The sequence below is a fragment of the Dromiciops gliroides genome, chromosome 6 (genome assembly GCF_019393635.1).
Source record: "Dromiciops gliroides isolate mDroGli1 chromosome 6, mDroGli1.pri, whole genome shotgun sequence".
Lineage (NCBI taxonomy): Eukaryota > Metazoa > Chordata > Mammalia > Microbiotheria > Microbiotheriidae > Dromiciops > Dromiciops gliroides.
In genome coordinates this window covers 242,605,359-242,630,303 of record NC_057866.1, presented here as the reverse complement: position 1 = coordinate 242,630,303, position 24,945 = coordinate 242,605,359, and the positions used below count along the sequence as shown (strand labels likewise).

The 24,945-nt window shown below is 40.6% G+C and overlaps 1 protein-coding gene across 4 annotated transcripts in view; it reads right to left on the bottom strand.

The window, feature by feature from the left end:
• The window catches only part of RAP1GDS1 (Rap1 GTPase-GDP dissociation stimulator 1), a 214,137-nt gene extending 205,847 nt beyond the window's left edge, over positions 1-8,290 (bottom strand). For 2 of the 4 annotated variants that reach the window (XM_043972754.1, XM_043972755.1), the window contains exon 1: positions 8,017-8,165. In XM_043972754.1, the coding sequence (XP_043828689.1) occupies positions 8,017-8,020 (4 nt within the window). In that variant the 5' untranslated portion in view covers positions 8,021-8,165. Of the gene's footprint in view, positions 1-8,016 lie in introns of all 4 variants that reach the window. The other 2 variants (XM_043972756.1, XM_043972753.1) reach the window with 2 other exon arrangements.
• Between the last annotated feature and the right edge of the window lie 16,655 nt (positions 8,291-24,945).

The window sequence follows — 24,945 nt, the reverse complement described above, 5'->3', positions numbered from 1 at the left end:
GAGTTTGCATAGTTTCAAACTGTTCCCCAGAACGGTTGGACTAGTTCATAGCTCCGCCAAGAATGTATTAGATATATATTTTCCCACATCCCCTCCAGCATGTCATTTTCCTTTTCTATCATCTTAGACAATCTAATGAATGTGATATGGTACCTCTCTAATTATTAGTGATTTAGAATATTTTTATATGACTGATAGATTTGATTTTCCTCTTGAAAATTGCCTGTTCATGTCCTTTGACCTATCAATTACAAAATGTCTTTTTTGGTTTGTTTCTTTGTTTTTACAAATTTGGGTCAGTTCTCTAATTATTTGAGAAATGAGACCTTTATCAGAGAAACTTGCTGTAAAATTTTTTTTCCTGTTTTTGTTTTTTACTTTAGGCTGCAATGGCTTTGTTTGTGCAAAAATAGGTGAATTTTATGTAATTAAAATTATTCATTTTACCTACCATAAACTTCTCTAACACTTGTTTGGTTATGAACTCTTACATTATCAATATATGATGGGTAATTTCTTCCATGTTCCTCTAATTTGCTTATGAGATCATCCTTTAAATTTAAATCATTTCACCATTTTGAGCTTATCTTGGGATATGGTATGAGATAGGTAACAGACATTCTTTTTTTTTTTTTTTTTGGCAGGGCAATGGGGGTTAAGTGACTTGCCCAGGGTCACACAGCTAGTAAGTGTTAAGTGTCTGAGGCCGGATTTGAACTCAGGTACTCCTGAATCCAGGGCCAGTGCTTTAACCACTGCACCATCTAGCTGCCCCGGTAACAGACATTCTTTACCCATTTAGTCTTTCCTGAATGTATAGACAGATTAAACTCCCTTTAAGTAATTATACTTCTCTTCCAGGAGGCTCTAGGGCCTAGATACACTCAACACACTATCTTCAACAAACAGCATTTAGAATATCTCGACATCCACAGGAAATCTCTGGACTGTTCTGAATTCCTATCATAATATGCCCCATATTATGCTTCTTATCAGAGAGGCATTGACCAGGATTATTTGTTGTTACACTTTCCAAAGACTCCGAAGACCTTGATATATGGGAGATTTTGTTGTAAAAGAGCTGGTAAAGTAGTATTTTAAATGAATACTTTTTTATAATCTATAATAAGCATACTGAGATTTTATAATCTCTACATCCTTCAATAGATTATAAAATGAAAAAGATGTTTTATTGTTGAATATTGTCTGTGAAACACAGCTTATTCCCTAAGAGCCTCATGAAAGATGCTTTCAATTTGTATATAAATGACCCTCATAAAGGCTTTGTATGGATGGAGGGCAGGCATGTAGGTAAGCAGTTTTCTTGATCACCTTTTTGGCATCAATAAGGCACAGTATTTTTTCCCCACAACCTTTGGTATCTTCTCCTTCAGGTATTTTGTAAATAAGTCCCTCAATGACCCTGCCAATTATATCACTTCTAGCACTGTTTTCCTCTATGTATACACAATCTATGTATGCACTGGGAATATGGAGTGTTCAAGGAGGACAAACATCTCTGGTGTGAGGGCTTGCCTTGTATCTACAAGGCACTCAACTCTCACCCTCAGATACACTCCAGTAAACCATCTAGGCTGACAAACTAAACCAGGCTGAGGGTAACTGACAGGCCTCAAACCCATCAGTGAGTTAGGGAGATGTCTACCCAAGCACATAAAAACCTTTCCTTCTGAAATGGGCACATGAGAACAATTTGTTTCAATGGCCACAAAGGAGGCTAAAGCAGGGACTGTGGAGTGCTTAGATCTTGGTCAAACACCAAAGGCTACAAAGTCATCCACTGTATCCTGAGCAATTGTCTGTGGTCTGACTTTTCTTGCCACTAGACTTCTAGACTTTAATGACTCTCACTTAAATCCAATTCAAGCATGAGTCAAGACATTATCCTGTGATGTCATCGGTCCACTTCAAAAATGAAGGACTAGGGGGCAGCTAGGTGGCACAGTGGATAGAGCACTGGCCCTGGATTCAGGAGGACCTGAATTCAAATCTGGCCTCAGACACAACACTTACTAGCTGTGTGACCCTGGCCAAGTCACTTAACCCCCACTTGCCTCACCAAAAAAGAAGAAAAAAAAAGGACTAACAACAACATGATCTAAATTTGGTTGCTTTTCCTGGCTTTCTTTTCCTTGATGCCACTTCTACATTCTTTCCCAGAATATCATGGTCCCAGTGTGTTGGTTCCACCATAATGAGTGGAGAAAAATTGGTTGTAGCAGTTTTTGCAAATCTTTTCCATTTTTCTTTTGTTTGCGGTCCTCTTTACATTTTCATTCTTGAATGGCTTTGGTTTAACTTTACTTAGCTGGATAAAGTGCCAAGTTTTTTTTGACTGGTTTTACTTTCCCATGCTTCTTTCTGCTTTGTGAGAAGATTTTACAGATGAAGTTATTTTGTAACCTCCTTTTGCTGTTGACAGCAATCTTCTCTTGCCACGTCAAATGCTTGCTAAGGCATTTTGTGAATTTTGGGGGGGATATCCTTGTTGTAGCAATTAATTTACATTGGTTTAACTTCTGGATGACATTGTTGAGAGTCAGTGTCAATGTCATTTCTGTTGTCCATTTTCCATTTTAAATTTTCAATAGCTTGCATAAATAATTCAGCATTAGGTCTTCATAATTTTATTTTCCTCATTGCTATTATTTGTTTATTACAAATTCTCATCTTAGCTCTGACAAGTCAGTGGTCTGACTGCACAAAAATAGCTGTCTCAGAGATAACTTACAAATCCACAATAAGTCTATTCCTTTCAGTTGAAATACAGCTAATTTCATTCTTTGTGGTATTATTTGGTGCTTGCCATATCCAGAGCCTACCAATTCTTTTTCTAAATAAAATGTTCATGATAGAAAGAGGAGTGGTTTCTGTCTTAACTATAAGTTTTTGGTCTCTTTCATTTCTTTCTCCTGAACCATACTTTCTCATATATTTCTCCCCATCTTCACCTTTTCCCACCTTTACACTGAAGTCATCAAGTATTAAGGTGTATGTTGATTTGATTTGGTGAATCTTAACAATTTCTTCACAGAATCTCTTCTACTTTACCTGCCACTTGCAAACCTTAAGCCTGCTAAGTTTAATTTTTAATAGCTATCTTTAAGGTTTGCATAGGCATTTAATCTATATCATCTCAACAACTCTCCAAGAAGTTATTAGCCCCATTTTCTAGATGAGAAAACTGAGGCTGGAAGAAGTTAAATGACTTTCCCAGCATCACACGGTGAGTACTGAAAACAAGTCTTCCTGACTCCAAATCCAGTGTTCTAACCAGTATGCCAGAGGTGTCAAACTCAAAGCCAGCAACAACCCAGAGCAGTAAACCAGACTAAAATGTTATTGGAAAATGTATAACAAAATAAATAAAAATATAATACAACACAACAGAGATAATGCTAGCTTGTGATTTTCTAAGTCAATATGTTGCCTGGATCTATTTCTATTTGAGTTTGATACCACTACATCATACCACCTAACTGCTTCACAATTTTTTTCATCCTCAGATAAATCAAATAATACATAGTAAATAAAAACTAAAACTTAGAACCTATCCTCCCAGAAAAAGTATGGTAGATAATAAAGCTCAAGCAAATTACAAGAGATTTCAGAAGCTTCCCTAGAGAGGTTTAAAAGATGCTAAGTCATTCAATTATGTTCAACAATACACATTCCTGGCCACCTGATCCCTTAGTCCTGGAAGCTTCCTGGAAACAGAAGATTTACTAAGCACCTAGACACTTATTCTTCCTATAACTCTACAATGCCTGAGGAGGCTGGGGATTCCTTACATGAATCTGCCTTATACCAGTCATAACAATTGATAGGAATCTTGGCCTAAGAGAGCAAGAATCTCTTTAAAGAAGGTTTGACTTCGAGGGGAAAGCTCTCCCTCTTTAAGGGGCAGATGCTCCCCCATTTCAATGTATGATCACTATGACACTGGTAAATGTGCCACATAACAACAGCAGAAAAGTGGTAAACTCATAGAAATGCAAGAGGGTGGAATTCCTTCAAACCTACCTACAACAGGGTGGCCTTACTTGGTTTCACGGTTTTTAGCAAAAAGTGTCAGAATCCACTTACCAAAATGTACCTACCATATTATTAGGTGAGATGCAGCTATGACTGGAATGAAACTGTACCAGGACGCCACAACTATACATAATTCACACTGGGGGAGGGGTGTCAGTGTCAAACACCATGGGAAACTCATGCTACCAATGCACATCAGCAACTTACAGTCTCAAACAGCTGCCTGGGACATAATGGGAGGTTCCGTGATCTGCACAGGGTTACAAATCCAGCCTATGTCAGAGACAGGATTTGAACTCAGGTCTACTTTACACATGAAGAAACTGGGGCCCAGAGAGGTTGAGATTACCCAGGGTAACAATCAGACCTGCATCTCGATTCTATGTTTCCTGACTCCAGACAGGATGACATACCATGATGATATTAAAGGAATTCCTAATATTATAAATATTCCACTTACAAACATCAGAGTTCTTCCCCTTCTAATTGGCTGCTTATTCCAAATTAAAGGTATATGGTGGGATTCATGCAATAACCAACAATCCAACAGCTTTTCTTTTCTTTTTTTTTTTTTTTTGGCGGGGCAATGGGGGTTAAGTGACTTGCCCAGAGTCACACAGCTAGTAAGTGTCAAGTATCCGAGGCCAGATTTGAACTCAGGTACTCCTGAATCCAGGGCCGGTGCTTTATCCACTGTGCTATCTAGCCGCCCCCCCAACAGCTTTTCAACCACCTTGTTCATTGTTGGAGTATCATATGGATGCTGAGTTCCCCTCTTTTTCTGTGTCATTCACTATTCACAGCTTAATTTCATCTTAAACAACTTTTTTTTCCCATGAAACATCCTTTCAAGTTCTGTCCTTTCCCTTTCTCTTCCAACTAGGGTCTAATTGGGGAACATTTAAAATCCTTTCTTCATTCTGTTTGTGAAAATGGGTACCCTGATTTGTTTGAGGCCCCCAATTATCTAGGTAACCAGAACAACTGGATAAGGACTTCATTGGCTAACATACCAACAATCCTTTGCATGACTAAGAGCAAACCCAAATGGACTGGCAGGTAATCAGTAACCCTGAAGCCAAAGACTTATCTGACTACAGGATATGTGACTACGGATATGGACCTTATCTTTAGATATTCCCCAACTTTGAAATAAGCATTTTTCTTTATGAAGAGGTCTCTTCATCAAAACCTTGAATTGAACTTCCAATCACCAAGAAGGCCTTTCTGATTTGTGTATCAAAGGCCACAACCTCCACTCCAGGAATTCCTACTCTCCCCAGGGCCCTTCTAAACCCACCTTACCTCCAAATTCCTTACCTATCTTTGTTTAAACTGTATATAAACCCTTGCAATCTACAGCATGGTGTCCTATTTGGCAATAGGCTGAATAGCACCCATGATCATGCTAGATTTTCTTCCCTGCTTAATAAAACCTTTCTTTTAACTTTTATAGGCATTGTCTTTCTCTTGGTTTCCTTCCCTTTTAGGAAGAAAAGTATTTAAATCTCAAGAACTGGACTTAGCATTCCCCTGTCTTCCCCTCTGGGGAGAGATCTAGATTCCATTTAAGAGAATGTTTGCCTTGTTTTACATGTTTGTGGGGCCTAAGAATTCTAATAATCACTGATACATATAATAGCATTAGTGATACAATTGTATCAAGAAAAATAAACAGTTTTGAAATGACATTAGATGTGAGCTCCTTGAGAGCAGGGACTATTTTTTGCCTTTCTTTGTATATCCAATGCTTAGCATATTTGGCACATAGTAGGCACTTAATAAGTGCAAAATGACTAATTGAAATTAGGTATTTAAAAAGCCGGGCTCTCAATGTTTCATCCCTTTAAACTGCAGAGAAGTGCCCTTCAGAATCACAAATGCCTCCAGCTACCTTGGTAATTTCCTTTAATTAAACATGCCTTTTCTCAAACCCTAGTGATGTGGCAAATTGAAAAATGAGCTGTTGCTAATGTTTTTCTTTTTTGTTTAATAATACTGTGATGGGCTTGTTTTCAATGACTACCTGTATGACCTTGGGCAAGGCACTTAAACCCTTCTGTGGCTCAGTTTCTTCCTGAAGGACTTGGACCATATCACATCTGAGGTCTCTTCTAGCTCCAACTCTTTGCAGAAAATATCAGCTACATTACAAATTAAGTAGTTTCCTATAGGCTAGCATGGGAACCCAACCGCTATCTATGGGAAAAGGTTTTCTAAATTTCAAATAATCAACCTTCCAACAAACTTTTGTTACATAACCATTGCTAACTTGGGGGGTTCCAAAATTTCAGGGGTAGGAAGAGAGAGGTCAAAATGTGATATCAAGATTATCATCTTTCTACCTTATTATGGTTTGAATACTATATTATTACTCTATTCATCAGCAAACTGACATCCTATTCTTACAGATATCCAACCACCATATTACAGCCCCTACAGTAAAAAAACAAACAAAAAACACCCAACAATTTGGAAAGAATTAGACAAGCCTCTAGATTTACATCCTATTCTCAAATCACCTCCTTCTTCAGAGGCAAACTTGGCTTAGTTCAGAAGTCAGAGCTTTTTACTGAATGTTGTAAACTCTCTCAACACCACTTTCAGATTTTGATACTTCCTTGGAGACTTACCATTTGGGTGTTGACATGGCTAACCTCTCCAGCTAGTAAGAATGGTAACTGCAGATTTTGAAAACTACACAATGCTCAAACTGGAAATAAATTACACAGAGGGAAAAGAAAAGGCCAAGTTCTGGAAATGTATTGTGGCAGATGCCAACAGAACAGATGAGGAAAAAAGAAAGGAAATTGTACAGTACATGAGCCGAGATTCATACTGAGGAACATGGAAAAGCAGGTTATAGCAAGCATTTTAGTGCAGTGCTTTGCTACAGTGGAAAAGCATGCCTGGTTTGGAGTCAGTACCTCCTGCCTCTGCCACGGACTACCTAGGTGACATTCTGACAAGTCATTTCTTCACCTGTAAAATTAATAAGTTATACATGATAATTTCCAAAGTATCTTACAATTCTCAAGCTGGGATCCTATGCAAAAAAAAAAAAAAAAACAGGCTTTTGAGCTTTACCAGCAATATACCAACAATTTGAATTCATCAACAATTTTCCTATTTATTGTTTTAACCTTAATAGTACGACACATATATATATAGATATGAAAGGTTATAAAACTAATTGTATTTGCATTATTTAATGAGCAAGAAACTTTGTAGTATGATATCTGCATATCAAAAACTGAAGAAAAAAATATTCTGCAGATTTGTAAGAGGAAGCTATGGAAAGACAAGCAGCATCGGTAAATTCGGAAATCACACGCTACAGCATTTCTTCTACTACTTCCTAGTTTGGAACAAAACTGAAGGAACCCAGAAAGCGAATCCAAGCTAGCCAAGTGCCCCCTGGCAAGTACCCACACTCAGCCCTGTGCCAATGCCAAAGCAGCTTAGATGCTCTGCTTTTCTTCCTACTCATTCCTCACGGCCTCCTTCAGGCTGCTATTTCAGCCTGGGAGAGCTCTCTTGCTTTTAAAAATCACAAGTGGGTACCCTCGTCTCAAGTTGTCCACCCCGGTGCCAACTATCTACCCATCATCCCTCCCCAACCTGACCAAGGCAGTGCCCACGAAGAAGCGAGCAGTGGCCAAGGAAGTTGAAAGAAGTCTCCTTCCTTCTGGCAGAAGCAGGGAGAGAGCAAGGCAGGGGAAGGCAAGGCACGGAGGCGAGGCAGAGCTAGGGCAGAGCAAAGGCAAAGAAGAGAGGAGAGGGGATAAATACGGGAAGGGGAGGCATGCGGAGGGGGGGAGCAGGGGACCGGCTGGCGGGGGGCCCCGGGGAGCAGGGGCAGCGCCCGCCGCCGAGGGCGGAAGGGGAGGACGGGGCGGCGGCCCCGGCACGAGCATCCCCCGGCCCGGCCCGGCCCGGCTGCGGGGCTGCACGACTCACCCATGGCTCCGAGGAGGGCGCGCCTCCCGCGGGCTCCTCTCCTCTCCCGCAGCCCGGAGGGACTCCCGAAGAGAAGGCGCCGCCGCCGCCGCCGCCGCCGGGAAGGGTGCGGGCGGGCGGGCAGGGGCCCGGCGGGCGGAGCGGGCGCTGCGGAGCGGGGCGAGGAGCGGCGGCGGCGGCGGCGGAGGCGGGGTCGTCCCGGCGGCTGGAGCGCTCCGCTTCTCACTTGCCACCAAAGGGAAAAAAGCAAAAAAAACCACCAAAAGCCTGTCGGCCGGGGCTAGACACTGAGCATGCCCGAGAAGGGGGGCCGGGGGGCGCGAGGGGTCTGGGGTGGTTCTCTTGGTCCTGGGTGTCTGTGTGCGTGTGTGTGCGCCCGCGCGAGGAGAGCAGGAGGCACGAGCTCGGAATCAGGGCGCTTCCTTCTTCCTGGGTTTAGCTGCAGCCGTGACGGGGCGGAGTCTGCAGCCCATCTCACGGGGGCGGGGCCGGGTCTGGGGGCGGAGCCAAGGCGGGGCGTCCGAAAAAATACGCTCCTTCCTTCGGGCTGGGGGAAGGGGGGGGGGCGGGACCATAAAGGTTCGCGCCTTCCATTGGTCTAAAAGGTGGGTGGGAAAGGAGTGCATGGCGAGAGGGGGCGGGGCTCAGGGCAGAATCTGTTCCTTTCATTGGACAATCCCCAGCCCCTCCCTCCCCGCACCGAGGCAGGCGCCTGAAGTGGTAGGGGGTCACACCCACCACTGCGTCCGAGGCGGGCTGCTTTTCTGGGAGAGGCGGGCGTGGGCAGAACTGACAGACAGATGGACAGCCCCGGGGACCGGGGGCGGGGGGAAGGGACGCCCCACGCGAAGCTGCGGCAGAGGACGGCGCCTCTCGGGGAAGCCTGGGACTCCTGCTTTTCTGGGCAGCGCGTGGGATCCCCTGCGTGGGGTTTCGTGGGCGCCCGGTTTTAACTGAAGGGTCTCTGAGACGCGGAAAGTGACTGGAAATGTCGTGGCACTAATAAGCATTTATTAGGAACCTACAGTGTGCCGGGCACTGTGCTAAAGCCCTTGGAGGGGGAGAGCTTCCTCCTTTCCACTCGTGGTGGTGATAGGCCAATCCACTGCCTGACAAAGAGTGTGGGTGTTCAGTCACCCACCAGAGCTGAGCAGGAAGCGATGGCCTTTTAAAAAAAAAAGTGCTCCCTAACTCCTGGGCGTTTGAGGGGCACTGTGACGCTCAGATCTACTTAGCTGCGACCACCGCCAAACATTAGAGGAGCCGGATCCCAAGATGAAACAAATGAATGACCAATGCCTGAGGCAGCCTTTTATGTGCGGCCACGCCCACTCCTAGTGGCCCCTCCCGTCGTCCTCCTAGCCCCGCCCACTCCATCCTGTCCCTGCCTTTGCTCCTGCGGGGATGACAGCTTCAGGATTTGCTTTCCTTCCTCCCCTCCCAGCTCTTAAGAAAACCCGGAAAAGAGATATTTCCTTCTTTCCCTGTCTCTCCCACCACTCCCACCCCCCACCCAAAAGTGTCTAGAGTGTGGCTGGCTCTACGACTGAGCATGCTCATTAAGCAGGGGAAAGGTTCGGGGTCCTATGCAGAAAGCTCTCCTAACCCGGGACCTCGCCCAGGTGCTGCTGTAAGGATGGGGAGGGGGCTGGAGAGAGGATCTCTGTGTCCCTGTCTTTCTTCAAACCTTTCCCCAGCTCCGGTGTAATTTGGATTAAGAGGCAGTCTGAGCCAGGCCCTTCTCTAGGGACAGCCAGCCTGCCCAGGAGCCCCCCTTAGTACAAAAGGAAAGGAGGAGGGATGCAGAGTCAGCAGCACGCCAGAGCAGCCTTGGCAGAAGTGTGGGGAAAATGCTAAATAGCTGAATCAGATTTTCTTTTTTTTCAGCTTTCATCCCTCCAGCCTTATTTTGTTCTTGTTCTCTCTCAAGTTTTGAGGAAGGGGTGACTTGCGCTTTAACCTTCAGTGTAGGCCATCTTTTATTCTTACAAAAAAAAAAAAGGATAGGCCTACAAAAACAGACCTTAAAAATAGAAGTCTGATATAGGTTGTAAAATATCGCATATTTTGTCAGACTCAGTTAATGTACTGGTTGGTTTTGCAAACTGCTTTCCTTCTGTTTTTGAATCTTTGTTTCCAGGAATGGCTTCTTGGGTAGGAAAGGGAATGTTTTCAGAAAATAAAGGTAATATAAAAGCAAAAGATATTTTAAAAATTTAAATGAGGCTGAACCCTAATTATTCTATTGCTTGTCCAATAGGATGTGACACTTGAAGACAAGGGTTGGTTGATTTTTTTTGTTTGAGTTGGGGGAGGGGGTTTGTCTTTGTATCCCTGGTATAGAGTCTTGCTTTTTTAATTGGATCATCAAATGGGGACCTGTTTGGAAGTGATTTTCTAAAAGGAAAATAAACCAAAAATCTCAAGGACAGAACAGATAACAAAATGAAAAAACAGTATAGCAAAATGTACCCTCTAGGATTCATCCCTTCTGATATCACAGTAATGGCTGCAGAACTAGAGATTATAATAATATGGCTTCCTTCTATTATCCCCGGTTTGTTCTTAGGTTGACATATGAATCTTTTGTGATTCAAGGTTCCTCAAAGGCAAAATCTGCCTTGTTCCCAGTAGGCACTTAATAAATGCTTATTGACTTGAATCAAATATACTCTTGAACTAAGAATGGTACTCTTCAATTGGGGACAAGTAACCACTTTAATGGAATGAGGATTTTTCAGGAGGTACAAAGATGAAATGGCAAAAGATAAAGAGGATGCCAAGCTACCAAATTAGACCATACTTAAGCAGCCCTAATGACCCATAAAGTGATAAATATTATAGCCAGATTTCTTTCATCTATGTATATATTTTTTTTCAGTCAAAGATCATTAAGTCAAATTTTCACTTACTTAGAATAACGTTTTAGACTTAATGTGGTAAGAAAGGGAGCTATTGAAAAGTTTTTGAGTGGGAGAGAGACATAATGAAAACATTTAAAGAAGATTGCTATGAAGGCAATATGCTGATATGTGTATGATGAAGAAAGGAAAGAGATATGTATGTAGATGAAAGGAAATAGGTGTTTATAATTGGAAGAAAGGTAATAGAGAGTTTGTCCTAATTTATTAGTAACAAGCACTTCTGAGAGGATTATTTTCTGGTGGATATTCATTATAACAGCACAGGTGCTACTCTAAATTCATTTATATATCAATCAGAGATGATTTTAGAATAGAGGTAGACTTTCCCAGCCTCCATACAGCTCTTATCAAGTTTTGTTTTTGTTTTAATTTTAGTAGAAATCCCAAAATTGGTTTTAGTGATAAAGGAACCCAAACATAGATATAAAAGGAGGTAAAGGAATTTTTCTAGCCTCAAGTCAGCTAGTTGTCTGGAACCAAGGGCTATAAATCTGAACCAAGAAAAAAAGAGGACCTAAAAGAAAAAAAACTTACTTAATCTTAGCCTAAGATAATTCTGATAGCTGCCTAGCTGGGGCCTTTTCAAGGGGATCCTTCCTAATCATGGCACTTTATTACATGGGAAAAGATGGCAAATTGATGACCACAAGACCAGTGGAGACATCCAGCAAAGACAGCATTGATATCACCAGAAAAATGTGTATTGGTTTTTAGTATTACAGGCTTGCAGACCCAAGAGTCCTTATAAAACAAAACACCTGTAGATCATTCAGTAGTTAATAAAGGGAGGTTTCCCTAAGACTAAATAGGAGAGATAATAAGGACTTTGCTTGGGAAGACTATACCTCCCTCACCCACCTTGGCCTCCATCTGCGTATGAACTGACTAGCAGGGTGTGGTATAGTAACTAGAGACTTGTGAAACCCTGGCACATCTGCCAAGGGCCCTGACTCCATGTGGGCTGGCTTCCTCTTAAGTGACCAGAAGGCCACATCAGCCTAACCTGAGGTCACCAGGAAGCTATCAATAGCTAGGTAGCTTGAGCCTTAGTCCCCTAGAGCAGTCAAATCTTGGGAACAACTTCTTTGCCTTTTAGGGAAAGAACTATCCTAACCTACATTATGGGGAGGTAGAGATAAATATTAATCTCATCACAACACATGAGCCTTGAATAAATGGGTTCCTGAAATGTTTGTTCCCTTCACATGTCTTCCCTGATCACATTTACTCTTTGTATGTTTTGCCTTTCCACACTGGTGGTATGAGCCGCAAGTGTACCCCATTTATGGATGCAAGATGTTTTCTTGGTCACTTTATTTGCTATGCTTTTTGATTAAATGTGTATTATTATTTGTTTGGGGGGGGGGTTGTGGGGCAATAAGGGTTAAGCGACTTGCCTAGGGTCACAGAGGTAGTAAGTTTGTCAAGTGTCTGAGGCCAGATTTGAACTCAGGTCCTCCTGAATCCAGGGCCGGTACTTTATCCACTGTGCCACCTAGCAGCCCCCAAATGTCTATTATCTTTAACTAATGTGTCCTCTGGCTAGTGGGAAAAGGAATTATATCAGTGGGGAATTCATGAATTATTATTTTAAGAAATAAATTTTTCAAAAAATTGGTTTTGGGGGCAGCTAGGTAGCACAGTGGATAAAGCACTGGCCCTGGAGTTGCTGAGTTCAAATCTGGCTTCAGACACTTGACACTTACTAGCTGTGTGACCCTGGGCAAGTCACTTAACCCCCATTGCCCAGCCAAAAAAAAAAATGGTTTTTGAGACCCCAGTCTTCCCTGGCTCTCCTCTTTATCTGCTTATTCCTTTTCAGGCTCCTTTACTGGATCTTCATCAAAATCATGCCTTCTAAACATCAGTGTCCCCTAAGAGTCTATCCTGGGTCTTCTTTTTTCCCTTGGTGATTTTCTCATCTTCCATGGATTTAATTATCATCTCTATGTTGATGATTCTCAAATCTACCTTTCCTGCCCCAATCTCTCTGCTGACCTCCTATCTTAAATCTCCAACTTCCTTTTGGAAATCTCAAACTGGATGCCCAGTAAACACCTTTAACTCAACATGGTCCAAACCGAATTAATTCTCTTTCTCCCGAAGTCCCCTCCCCGCTCCTAACTTCCCTATTACTATCAAGGGCAACCATCCTCCCAATCTCTCAATTTGGAAACCTAGGTGTTGTCTTCAACTCCTCACTTTCTCTCACCTCGAATGTCCAATCTGTTGAGTTTACCTTTGCATCTCTCAAATTCGTTCCCTCATCTCCTCTGACATGCCACCACTGGAGGGGAGGCCTTCATCATCTCATGCCTGCTGATGGTTCTGCCTGCCTCAAGTCTCTTCCCATTCCAGTCCAGTCTTCCTTCAGCCATCAAAGCCATCTGGGCATCCTAAAACCCACATCCAACCATGTCACAAACACCCCCCAATTCAATAAACTGCACTGGTTCCTACTGACTCCAGGATCATATATAAATCCTCGGCTTTGTATTCAAAGCCCTTAATAATGAAGCCCTCTCCTACCTTTCAACCTTACTCCCACCAGTACTCTTTAATCCAGTGACACTCTTCTCCTTGCTATTCCATGAACAAGACATTCTATCTCTCAACTCTGGGCATTTTCCCTGGCTATTCCCCCTACCTGCAATGCCTACCACCTTTCTTTCTTTCTTTCTTTCTTTCTTTCTTTCTTTCTTTCTTTCTTTCTTTCTTTCTTTCTTTCTTTCTTTCTTTCTTTCTTTCTTTTTTAGTGAGGCAATTGGGGTTAAGTGACTTGCCCAGGGTCACACAGCTAGTAAGTGTTAAGTGTCTGAGGCCGGATTTGAACTCAGGTACTCCTGAATCCAGGGCCAGTGCTCTATCCACTGTGCCACCTAGCTGCCCCCCTACCAACTTTCTTTAAGAACCAACTAAAATCCCATCTTCTACAAAAAGTATTTCCCAATCCCTCTTAATTCTAGTGTCTTCCCTCTCAATTATTTCCTGTTTTTTTTAATTATAAAAATATTTTATTATTTCCATTTACATGTAGAGATAGTTTTCAACATTTGTTTTTATAAGTGTTAAAGGCTAAAATTCTAGCTAAACTGTCTAAAATATCTAATTAGTGGTCGCCAATAAATTATAAGCTTTAGCAAGAGTTAGACTTTTAAGCATTTATTAAGGAGAATAAGAATTTGGTAAAGAGAGAGAGAAAGGCCTAGATTCCTATCTATTAAAGGGAGAGCACATTTCTAGCTCCCTTCTCCGCCAGAGTCCAGAGGAAAGAGCGCGAGACTCAGCGCCAGTCTCTTCCTTCCTCCTCCCACTAGCCCGCGTCACTTCCTGACTCCTGGTCTTGCCCTCAAAGACCTTCCCTTCATGGGCAGAACTCTTCTACAGTAAGTATCCAGCAGGTGGCGTCATTCCAATCGTTACATAAGATTACTACTTTCACATTTTTCCCTCCCCTCCTCCCCAAGACACCAAGACAGCAAGTAATCTGATATAGGTTATATATGTACAATAACATTAAACATGTTTCTGCATTAGTCATGTTATAAGAGAAGAATCAGAACAAAAAGAAATAACCTCAAAGCAGAAAAACAGCACCAAAAACAAAAGAAACACTATGGTTCAATCTGCATCTATATTCCACAGTTCTTTTTTTTTCTGGATTTGGAGAGCCTTTTCCATCATAAGTCCTTTGGAACTACCTTGTACCATTGTATTGCTGAGAAGAATCAAGTCTATCACAGTTGATCAAATTAAAACAACTCTGAGGTACCACCAGACACCTATCAGATTGGCATTAAATAATATGACAAAAAAGGAAAATAATAAATGTTGGAGAAGCTGTGGAGAAATCGGAACACTAATGCATTGTTGGTGGAGCTGTGAACTGATCCAACCATTCTGGAGAGCAATTTGGAATTATGCCCAAAGGGATATAAAACTGTGCATACCCTTTGACCCAGAAATACCACTATTGGGTCTTTTTCCCAAAGAGATCATAAAAAAGGGAAAAGGACCCACATGTACAAAAATATTTATAGCTGCTCTTTTTGTGGTGGCAAGGAATTGGAAATGGAGGGGCTGCCCATCAATTGGGGAATGGCTGAACAAGCTGTGGTATGTGAATGTAATGGAATTCTACTGTGCTGTAAGAAACAATGTGCAGGAGAAGTTCAGAGAAACCTGGAAGGACTTGCATGAATTGATGATGAGTGAGATAAGCAGAACCAGGAGAACATTGTACACAGTACCATCAACATTTCCTATTTATTTTTTATATAACTTGTTTGTATACAGTTGTTTGCTTGTTTTCTTCCCTATTAGATTGTGAGATCTTTGAGGACAGCGACTATCTTTTGTCTCTTTCTGTAACCTCAATGCTTAGCACAGTGCCTGGGACATAATAGGCACTTAATAAATGACCATTGACTGATTGACATCGTGGCTCAAACCTGTGATAGCATTTGTAAGGGCCTCTATAGGAAGGGAAGAGTCTCAGGGGTTACATTTCTTTTTCATATTGAAATGATGGAATTTCTGCCAACTTAAAATATTGTCTTTTTCTCCTATTTCTTAAAACTTTACATGTATAAATTTAAAAATCTCATTATTTCCATAATAAGGCATCATTTTATGGCTCTAACATTTTCCATAGACTAAGTCTTGAATTGGTATCTAGTTTCTGTCAGTTTTAGAATAATGTTATTCTATTTTTGGTTCAATTGGCTTTGCCATTCTATCACAGGAATAAAAAGATAAGAATTAAAAGCTTGCTGTGTACCCAATATTTTGAATCACAATGTGTAGGGATTCATCATGCATTCAGGACATCTACTAATTAGGGGCACAGGAAACTACAGGTTCCTTTTCTTCTATTATAGAGCATAAATCCTCACATTCTTTAAAAAAAAAAAAGGCTTTATGTACAACAGGAAGAAACAGTATTAATAGACTAGTAGTATTTATAAAACAGAATGTGAAACTACCCCAATAGGATACTCTGTTGTCCATACACAAGAATCATATAACCAAGTCATATGGACAAAAAAAAATATCATTGATGAAGAAAGTGTTGTTAGAATTGCTTGGGAAAAAGGAACTTGACAGTCTATTAAACATGTATTAAGCATGTACTATATTCCAGGCATTGTACTAAACTTTAGGCATACAGAAGGAAAAGAGGAAGAGGAAGAAGAAGACGAAGAAGGAGGAGAAGGAAACAGTGTCTGTTTTCAAACAGCTCACCTTCTAATAGAGACAACATGTAAATAACTAGATGCATACAAACTATATATAGAATAGATGGAATATAATCTGTTTGAAATAACCATGTTCCCTTCTCAAGATTTCTAACGATAACTAGACAGTTTTTTTCTTTCTTTCTTTTCATTTTCTTTCTTTTTCTTTTTTTCTTTTTTGTTTTGCGGGACAGTGAGGGGTAAGTGACTTGCCCGGGGTCATACAGCTAGTTAAGTGTCAAGTGTCTGAGGCCGGATTTGAACTCAGGTCCTCCAGGGCCGGTGCTTTATCCACTGTGCCACCTAGCTTCCCCTGACAGTTTTTTCCATGCAGGAAGAAGGGGAATCATTTTGCTAAGTACTTAAAATATTCATACATTTTGAAAACAACTAAACTCTTAAATCTTGAAAATTAAGAAATGTTTATTTTTTAATGGATTATTAAAGCAATCCATGCTAATTATATTTTTCTTAGACTAACATTAAGCTTTCTGCTTACATTTGATGGCCTGAGTGCATGCTGAGTAGAAGAGAAAACAGGTTGCAGATGAGGAATTTGTCACAGATAACATAAAACAAATCAATAATTTGCACAGAGATTAGTAGTAAGTATTCTCTGTTCAAATTTCCTCAGAATGAGGCTGTCTACATTTCCCCCTTAAAGTTCTAAGAGTACAGCTGAGGGGTATGGGTTTCTCTTTTCTAATGCTATCTGCTTGACCCCACCCCCCCCCATTCTGAGTGTTTCCCCTACCATTATCCACCATTGAATGACACACCAGTTCCATGAAACTAGCTAAAATCAATTAGTTTTTACAAACAGAAATTTGTTTCAAAGACATAGCCAGAACAGAAGCACAAACATTTTTCCATTCCTTAGGTTCATACTCTCTTTATAATACCCTGGTGTGGAGTGGACCCAGACTAAAGACAGTTTCTACACAGCATTGGTTCTGCAAAATTCCTGTCAAAATGCAGCATTGATACTCAATGAGTTCTCATCTCAGCTTTCTCCTGAACTGGGTCCTAAAGGTAATTCCTTGCTCCTTGTTCTTCAGGACCTAAAATGAAAGAAAAAAACACTGAGGCAAAGAACCAAAGTGTGGGTCACATGTCAATTTAGGATGGAGAAGACCTAAGGCCTCACCATTTCACATCATCATCTCTCTTCCTTCACCAGATGCTGTTAGGCAGGAAGAATTCTCTCAAAGGAGTAAGACCAAAAGTGGGAGATGAGCCTGACTAGTGCCTTTTGAATATATCCCTTAGCCAATCTATGAGAAAATGATAGGGGTTTGGGGACTTCCAGGGGCCCCAAACCTACAACTACCTTGAAAGCCTTGTTCCTGCCAGAGGATCTGAGCTCTGACATCAGCATGACTGTGCCGAACTGCCCTCAAACCCAGCGAACCAATAGATTTGAGTGATGCTAGCCAATGAGCTTTGAACAATGTTTATGGGTGTGGTCTGCTCCTGCCCTCAGTGGGCTTGCATAGGCGCTTGCTCTCTTGGGACGCCAGAACTGGGTGAGTGCAGACAGCCCTCTAGGGTTGCCCATTTTCTCTCTTCTCTAGGATTTCCTGTCTAACAGAACCATATGTACTCTCTTTACTAATATTTAACATATGTTAATAAATGCTTAATGCCCCAAACTGGTGCAGTAGCCTCTAATTTCTAAGTTACAAATATATGATAAATCCCAGCTAATTTTCCCTACACTTGGGACACAAATAGGCAACCATACATTAAATTCTAAATGTCACAAATCAAAAAGGCTTCCCCTAACCACATGGTTATGATGTAGGAGGCAAAAAAGGAGTTAACAGAAAAACCTAGGGCAGCTAGGTGGTGCAGTGGATAGAGCACTGACCCTGGAGTCAGGAGAACCTGAGTTCAAATCCAGCCTCAGACACTTAACACTTACTAGTTGTGTGACCCTGGGCAAGTCACTTAACCCCAAGTGCCTCACTAAAAAAACAAAAAAACAAAACAGAAAAACCTAAGACCCAAGCTCTAATTTAAATATGAGCCCTAAGAGGGATTCAGACCCCAGTTAATGGATAACTTAAGATTTGGGAAACAAGTCAGGGCCTAGGTTCTCTTACCCACATTAATCACCACCCATAACAAAAACATAGAGAGGCAGGTCAGAGAAACTCTTTTCTACTTTTCTGGTTCTCTCCCTGTGTTCACTCACACTATTGCAATAAAACTTGGGAAACGGACTCACTGAATCTTGTAATTCTTTTGGGATGACTCACGATCAATTTGACCCTAAATTCCATCCCACATCAGTTAAAAGACTGGAATAGGTTGTAGAGTATCTACCCATGCTTCCAAAGAATCAGTAAGTCACTTACGTTGGGGCAGTTGGGTAGTGCAATGGATAGAGCACTGGCCCTGAAGTTGGGTGGATCTTAGTTCAAATCTGGCCTCAGACATTTACTACTGTTTCCATGGTCATAATATGTCTTGTCTGTTTTAAGAGAATATGTTCTGGGGCAGCTAGGTGGATAGAGCACTGGCCTTGGATTCAGGAGGACCTAAGTTCAAATCCAACCTCAGACACTTTATACCGTAAAATTAAGAAGACAGGAAGGGAAGACGGACAGAGCGGGGGTGCCAGAGCACTAGGAGAATGGAAGGAGAGGTCAGTGAGAGAGAAACACAGGGGTTCAGTGCAGCAGTACAGAAAGGAAAGTTAGATGCAGTGAAAGGGGCTTGGAGTTAGAAGAAAAGAACTGAGCAGTGAAAGTGCAGGGGAGCTGAAGTGAAGGAGGAAAAGTGAAAGTTGAAGAAAGCTGGAGCATACCCTAAGGCAAGAGGCCCTTATTATATTATATTGTATTAAAAGCAGACAGGTTGTATAATTTGCATTTCTTAACCCTTATCTCTTACACTTATTTTTATAAATAAATTCTGCTTTGATTATTTAATTAAGAGGCTTCTTAATATTTTGCTTATCAATTTGGGAGCAGTGTGGAGAAATTTTATAAATGGCCCATATTAAATTAATAGCAGTCAGTCAAAAGTTCCTAGATTAGTCCCCAGTAAGATTAGGCTCCCAGATAGATTAGGCCCTAGTTAGCTAAAATATTCTTACAATACTTACTAGCTGTGTGACCCTAGGCAAGTCACTTAACCCCAATTGCCTTACCAAAAACCAAAAAAACAAGCAAACAAAAGAGAGAGAGAGAGAGAGAATATGTTCTAAGATTTGGTATAATGTTAATGGATGAAAGCAAATAGAGGATTATGGCAAAAAAAAAGATAGGAAATACTTTAGCATCCTTTCCTCAAACATAAATGATTTTAAGTCTATTTGGAAAATTAAGACTCTTGTTATAGCAGGGGGAAAGATGAAAAACTTTCCTCTATTAAAGAATTAAAAGTCACACACATCCTGATTAAAGTTAAAAGCAAGGTTTTTGTTCAGTAAAAGGGGATCTGGGTGGGAGGAAAGTCCAGAACTTGAACCTCCTCAAACCAGACGAAGGACAACGGTTTTATACAAGGTAGATGGTGTGACCACCTGAAAATGGAAAGTTCTTTTTGGGGATGGGGTGGGTAAAGCTTGGATACTTGTCATATTCCTGAGAGTCCAGGGGGATTTTGTGAAATGATGGTCCTTTTGAAATGATCTTTGTCTCCTAGCTCGAGTCAGGTAGTAGCCACAACTAATTGACTTTCCTATTATAGAATTTATCTCCCCTTACTTCTTCTTCTTTTTTTTTTTTGATAAAAGCATTTTATTTTTTTCTAGTTACATGTAATGATAGTTCTCAACATTTGTTTATACAAGCTTTCCAGTTTCAGATTTTTCTCCCTCCCTCCCCCCTCCCCCCTCCCCCCTCCCCTAGACAGCAGGTAATCTGATATAGGTTATATATATATATATATACACATACATATATATACATATATATATATATAATATATACAATAACATTAACCTTATTTCTGCATTAGTCATGTTATAAGAGAAGAATCAGAGCAATGAGGGAAAACCTCAAAATAGAAAAACAACAGCACCAAAACCAAAAGAAATAGTATGGTTCAATCAGCATCTATACTCCTCAGTTCTTTTTTTTTTTTCTGGATTTGGAGATCCCCTTCCATCATGAGTCCCCTGGAATTCTCCTGTACCCTCCCCTTACTTCTTAGGTGTGTCTGTCCTGATATCTAGTTGGTCAATCTAAACTTTAATAGGCTCTTGATTCCTCAACATGTCTCTCCTGTTATCTGGTCATCTTTGATTTTGCTTCTCACAGGAGAAACTTCTGATTTATCCTAAGACTCATGTCACTTAGCAAGTTGTTATTTTAGCTAGAACTATTCAGTTTATTTTTTATGACTTAGAATCCCTACAATTGAAACCAGGTATTTGCAAATATAGTCATGTAGACAGGAAAAAAAAATGGGCTCAGTTCACAAAATGTCAGTACAAATAAGCTTGTGTAATCATTAAATCTATTTTCTGTGCCTGCAAAAGAGGGAGAGAAACTAGTCTCTAAAAGACACTGATCTCTTTCATGATCTTCAGGAACTCCTATTTAAATGCTTACTTATGTTCTAGGTACTGTACTAAGCACTGGGAATACCAATACCAATACAAAGAAAGACAGTCCCTTCCTTCAAATAGCTTACATTCAAATGGGAGAAGACAGCAGATAGAGGGAAGCTGGAAAATGGAAGAAGGTGTGGAAAGGGAAGCATGATAGAGAAAGAAGCCTAGATAGTCAAGAATGAAACCAGGAGAGGAATGGAATGAATATGGCTGACCTGGGCTCTTCTTTAAAATGGAGCCTTTGGGAGAAATGGACCAGAGGAAGCTATTGGAGGCTGGAGGGACCTTCCAGAACAAAAGGCTTCTGGGGTACAGTGGATAAAGAAATGGGGAGGGTGGGGCAGCTAGGTGGCACAGTGGATAGAGTGCTGGCCCTGGATTCAAGAGGATCTGAGTTCAAATCCGGCCTCAGACACTTGACACTTACTAGCTGCGTGACCCTGGGCAAGTCACTTAACCCCAATTGCCTCATCAAAGAAAGAAAGAAAGAAAGAAAGAAAGAAAGAAAGAAAGAAAGAAAGAAAGAAAGAAAGAAAGAAAGAAAGAAAGAAAGAAAGAAAGAAAGAAAGAAAGAAAGAAAGAAAAGAAAGAAAAGAAAGAAAAGAAAGAAAGAAAGACACAGTGGATAAAGCACCGGAGCTGGATTCAGGAGGACCTGAGTGCAAGTTTGGCCTCAGACACTTGACACCCACTATCTGTGTGATCCTGGGCAAATCACTTAACCTTCATTGCCCTGCAAAAAAAAAAAAACAAAACCCCAAAACAAAAAATTTTTAAATTTAAAAAAATAAACTGTTTAAGGCTGGATTTGAAATTAGGTCTTCCTGCCTCCAGAACCAGCACTCTATCGACTGTGCCTCCTGGCTGAAAAAGAACTTCTGGACACACAAAACAAAGTACCAATTGAAAGAAATCACAGATTTCCTCTAGGAAAAACAAAACAAAACAAAATTATACTGCAAACTCTAAGACATAAATTAATTAAATTTAACGTCCAACAACAAAAACTAAATTCTAGGGGCAGCTAGATGGCACAGTGGATAGAGCACCGGCCCTGGAGTCAGGAGGACCTGAGTTCAAATCCGGCCTCAGACACTTAACACTTACTGGCTGTGTGACCCTGGGTAAGTCACTTAACCCCAATTGCCTCACTAAAAAAAAAAAAAAATTAAAAAAAAAACAAAACAAAACAAAAAACAAAAAACTAAATTCTGCAAATGACCAGGAGAAAGACCTTCAAATACAAATGAAATGAAATCTGAATAACAGAAGACTATTCAGCAACCACCAGAAACTACAAAAGAGAATGGAACAATGTGTTCTATTTTTTTCTTCTTGTTGTTGTTTTGTTTTGTGGGGTGATGAGGGTTAAGTGACTTGCCCAGGGTCACACAGCTGGTGTCAAGTGTCTGAAGTCGGATTTGAACTCAGGTCCTCCTGAATCCAAAGCGGTGATTTATCCATTGCACCACATAGCTGCCCCCTGAACAATGTGTTCTAAAAATTGGAGGAGCTCAAGTTGCGACCCAAGGTGCTATACTTTGAGAAAGAATGAAAAACAGGAACAGAGACAGACACACAAAGAAAAAGAAATGCATTTATGAGTTTATAAAAAGAACAAAATAACAACTGAGAAATGATTAAGAGATTTCTTTCTAAAAGTTTTTAAGGAGATGAAAATGAAAGTGGAACTTATATATAACTAACTGGTAATGAAGAAACAGAGGTAAAACACCCTGAACTATACCTCACATACCCTATCTACAGATACATCAGTGTTTTTTTGGTGAACTTAATGGTAGAATAGGAGGACATATAAAAAGAGGAGAAGAAAATAGAGGGGCTTATGATGTACCCTAATCATGTTAATGGTAAACGATGAAGGAAAATTATTCCTGTAATCTCTCAGGAAGTCAAGGGGCTATGGTAATATGAAGGAGGTTGCAAAGGAAGGGACTGAAATAGGAGGAAACAAAGGGGGCAATCACAATTCAATTGTAGCAGGTGGTTGCACTGAAAAAAACTTCCATGGAGGGAGTAATATATTTGTAAGGGAAGAGAAAAAGGGGCTGTATAATGGGCATAATCTTCAGGGATTTTGTGCTTAGAGAACTTGTTACCTCTGAGAGAGTGTTGTGTCTCCATGGATAACAACAATGACTCAGGAGGAGTGAAATCAGAGCTCCCGGAGGCAACCATTATCCAGAAGGCATCAACAAAGTGAGAAGATTTCATAGCAAACAACAAAGAAATTATCATGGGGAGAAAGAAGGTTAAAAATAGACTACATGATCAAAGACACAAGAAATTCTGTACCATGGGCAGTGTTTGAATACTTTTTATATCCTACATGAATTTACAGTTCTAAGAGAAATACAATAAAAATAAAATGGGAGAGAGGGCAAAAACATAGACATTGTTTAGAAGTGGGACCTCAAAATAGGTACTTTGAAACTTTCATTCAATGAGGAACACAGGGCCTAAAGAAGGAATAAATAAGTATGAGGTGTGTAATTTAAAATTCTAAATGTGGGTTCTAATCTGTCCCCCCAGTTTTGGGGGGAAACTGACTAAAATCACTGATAAATGAGTTTAGGTTTTTGAAAGATAGTAAAAGAAAGAGAAAGATTGAGAACAGATTTCTATAACCTGGCAATCCTAACCTTCCTAAGCTCCCATTTCTGAAGTCCTCTGCCACCACTCCGATTTCTCACACCAAAAAAACCTGACAGAGCTCTCTCACCAGTGTCTGCTTCCTCCTTCCTGTTTCCCTCCCAGAAATGGGAGGTTCTTCAAGCTGATTGGCTAGTGTCATTCAAATTCATTGGTTCACTGGACCCAAAGGTGGTCTCGATGTAAAGTTCAAAGTTTTTAGCTTCTGAGAACAATTACTTTGTTAAGTACCATTAAGTACCAGTCAGGTGTGCTTACAATCTAGGAAACTGGAATTAAACCAGTAATCCAGTCAGCAGTCAGTCACCTTATCCAATTCAATCAGTTTAAACCAGTCTCCAGGTGGGCCCCTGAGTATCTGCTAAATCTCATCTATCACATTCTATTATATTGACACAGGGGACTATGAATTGAAGGATAAAAGTATAGAATGGACAGAAAGAGAAAGAGAAGAGAATTAATGAAGAGAAAAAGGAAAAGAAATTCTTTTATTGAAAAAGGTGCAGGATTCAGCCACAAAGTTTTTGGTGTTGTCAAGTTTAATTAAAGATTACAGATTTAGTTAATCTTATTAGCATTTAGAGCTGGATTTTAAGACTTTTAGGGACAATTAAGAAGAGAGGTTGCATAAGAATCCAGGTCTCAAATACAATGCTGTTTAAGAGCCTCAGGGCTGGCCTGGGTCACATTCAGGTCAACAACAACACTGAGATTCACCCAAAGGCTGGGGGAGGGGGAAGGGGGGAAGGACAGAAGTGTGGGCCTCAGTCCCTGCTCTGCCCCCAAAAAATAAATTATTAAAAAAAGAAAATGGTGCAGATTGTTGGTGGAGTTGTGAACTGATCCAACCTGATAACCACAAATTTACTGAGAACTGATTGATCTCCACCTACTCACCATTCCCAGGCCAATGAATTGCCAGGGCTGACCAATCCTTGTCAATTCCAGACTCTTGATTGACTTACAGATCTTCCCCCTAACAAACTATCCCCTCACAAAGATTCCCCACCTTATTCCCAGGACTTTAGGTTATCATGTAAAAGGGTCTATTTACATCAAGTAGTTTCTATTTAGAATTAAGTAGATTTTATACTTAACTAAAAGGTAGTCTCATAGTTCTCTTTGTTAAAGGTTCATTAACATTTGTTCTGTTACCCCATATAAACCCTGTCCTCAGTCCCTCATGTTTGAGTATTCCTAGCATCTTGCTTTGTGATACCACCAGCTATAGTTCCTCTGCCACTATTAAGGACCACCTTATTTTTCCTATATTGATTGTTTCCTTAATTTCAGGTTAACAAACCATTCTGGAGAACAACTTGGAACTATGCTCAAAGTAAACTGTGTATACCCTTTCATCCAGCAATCCTACTGCTAGGTCTGTGTCCCAAAGAGATTTAAAAAAAAAAAAAAAAGGAAAGTGGAGAAAGAAGCTATTTGTATAAAAATATTTATTGCACCTCTTTTTGTAGTGGCTGAGAATTGAAAATTGATATAGCACAATAATATTCCATTACAATCATATATC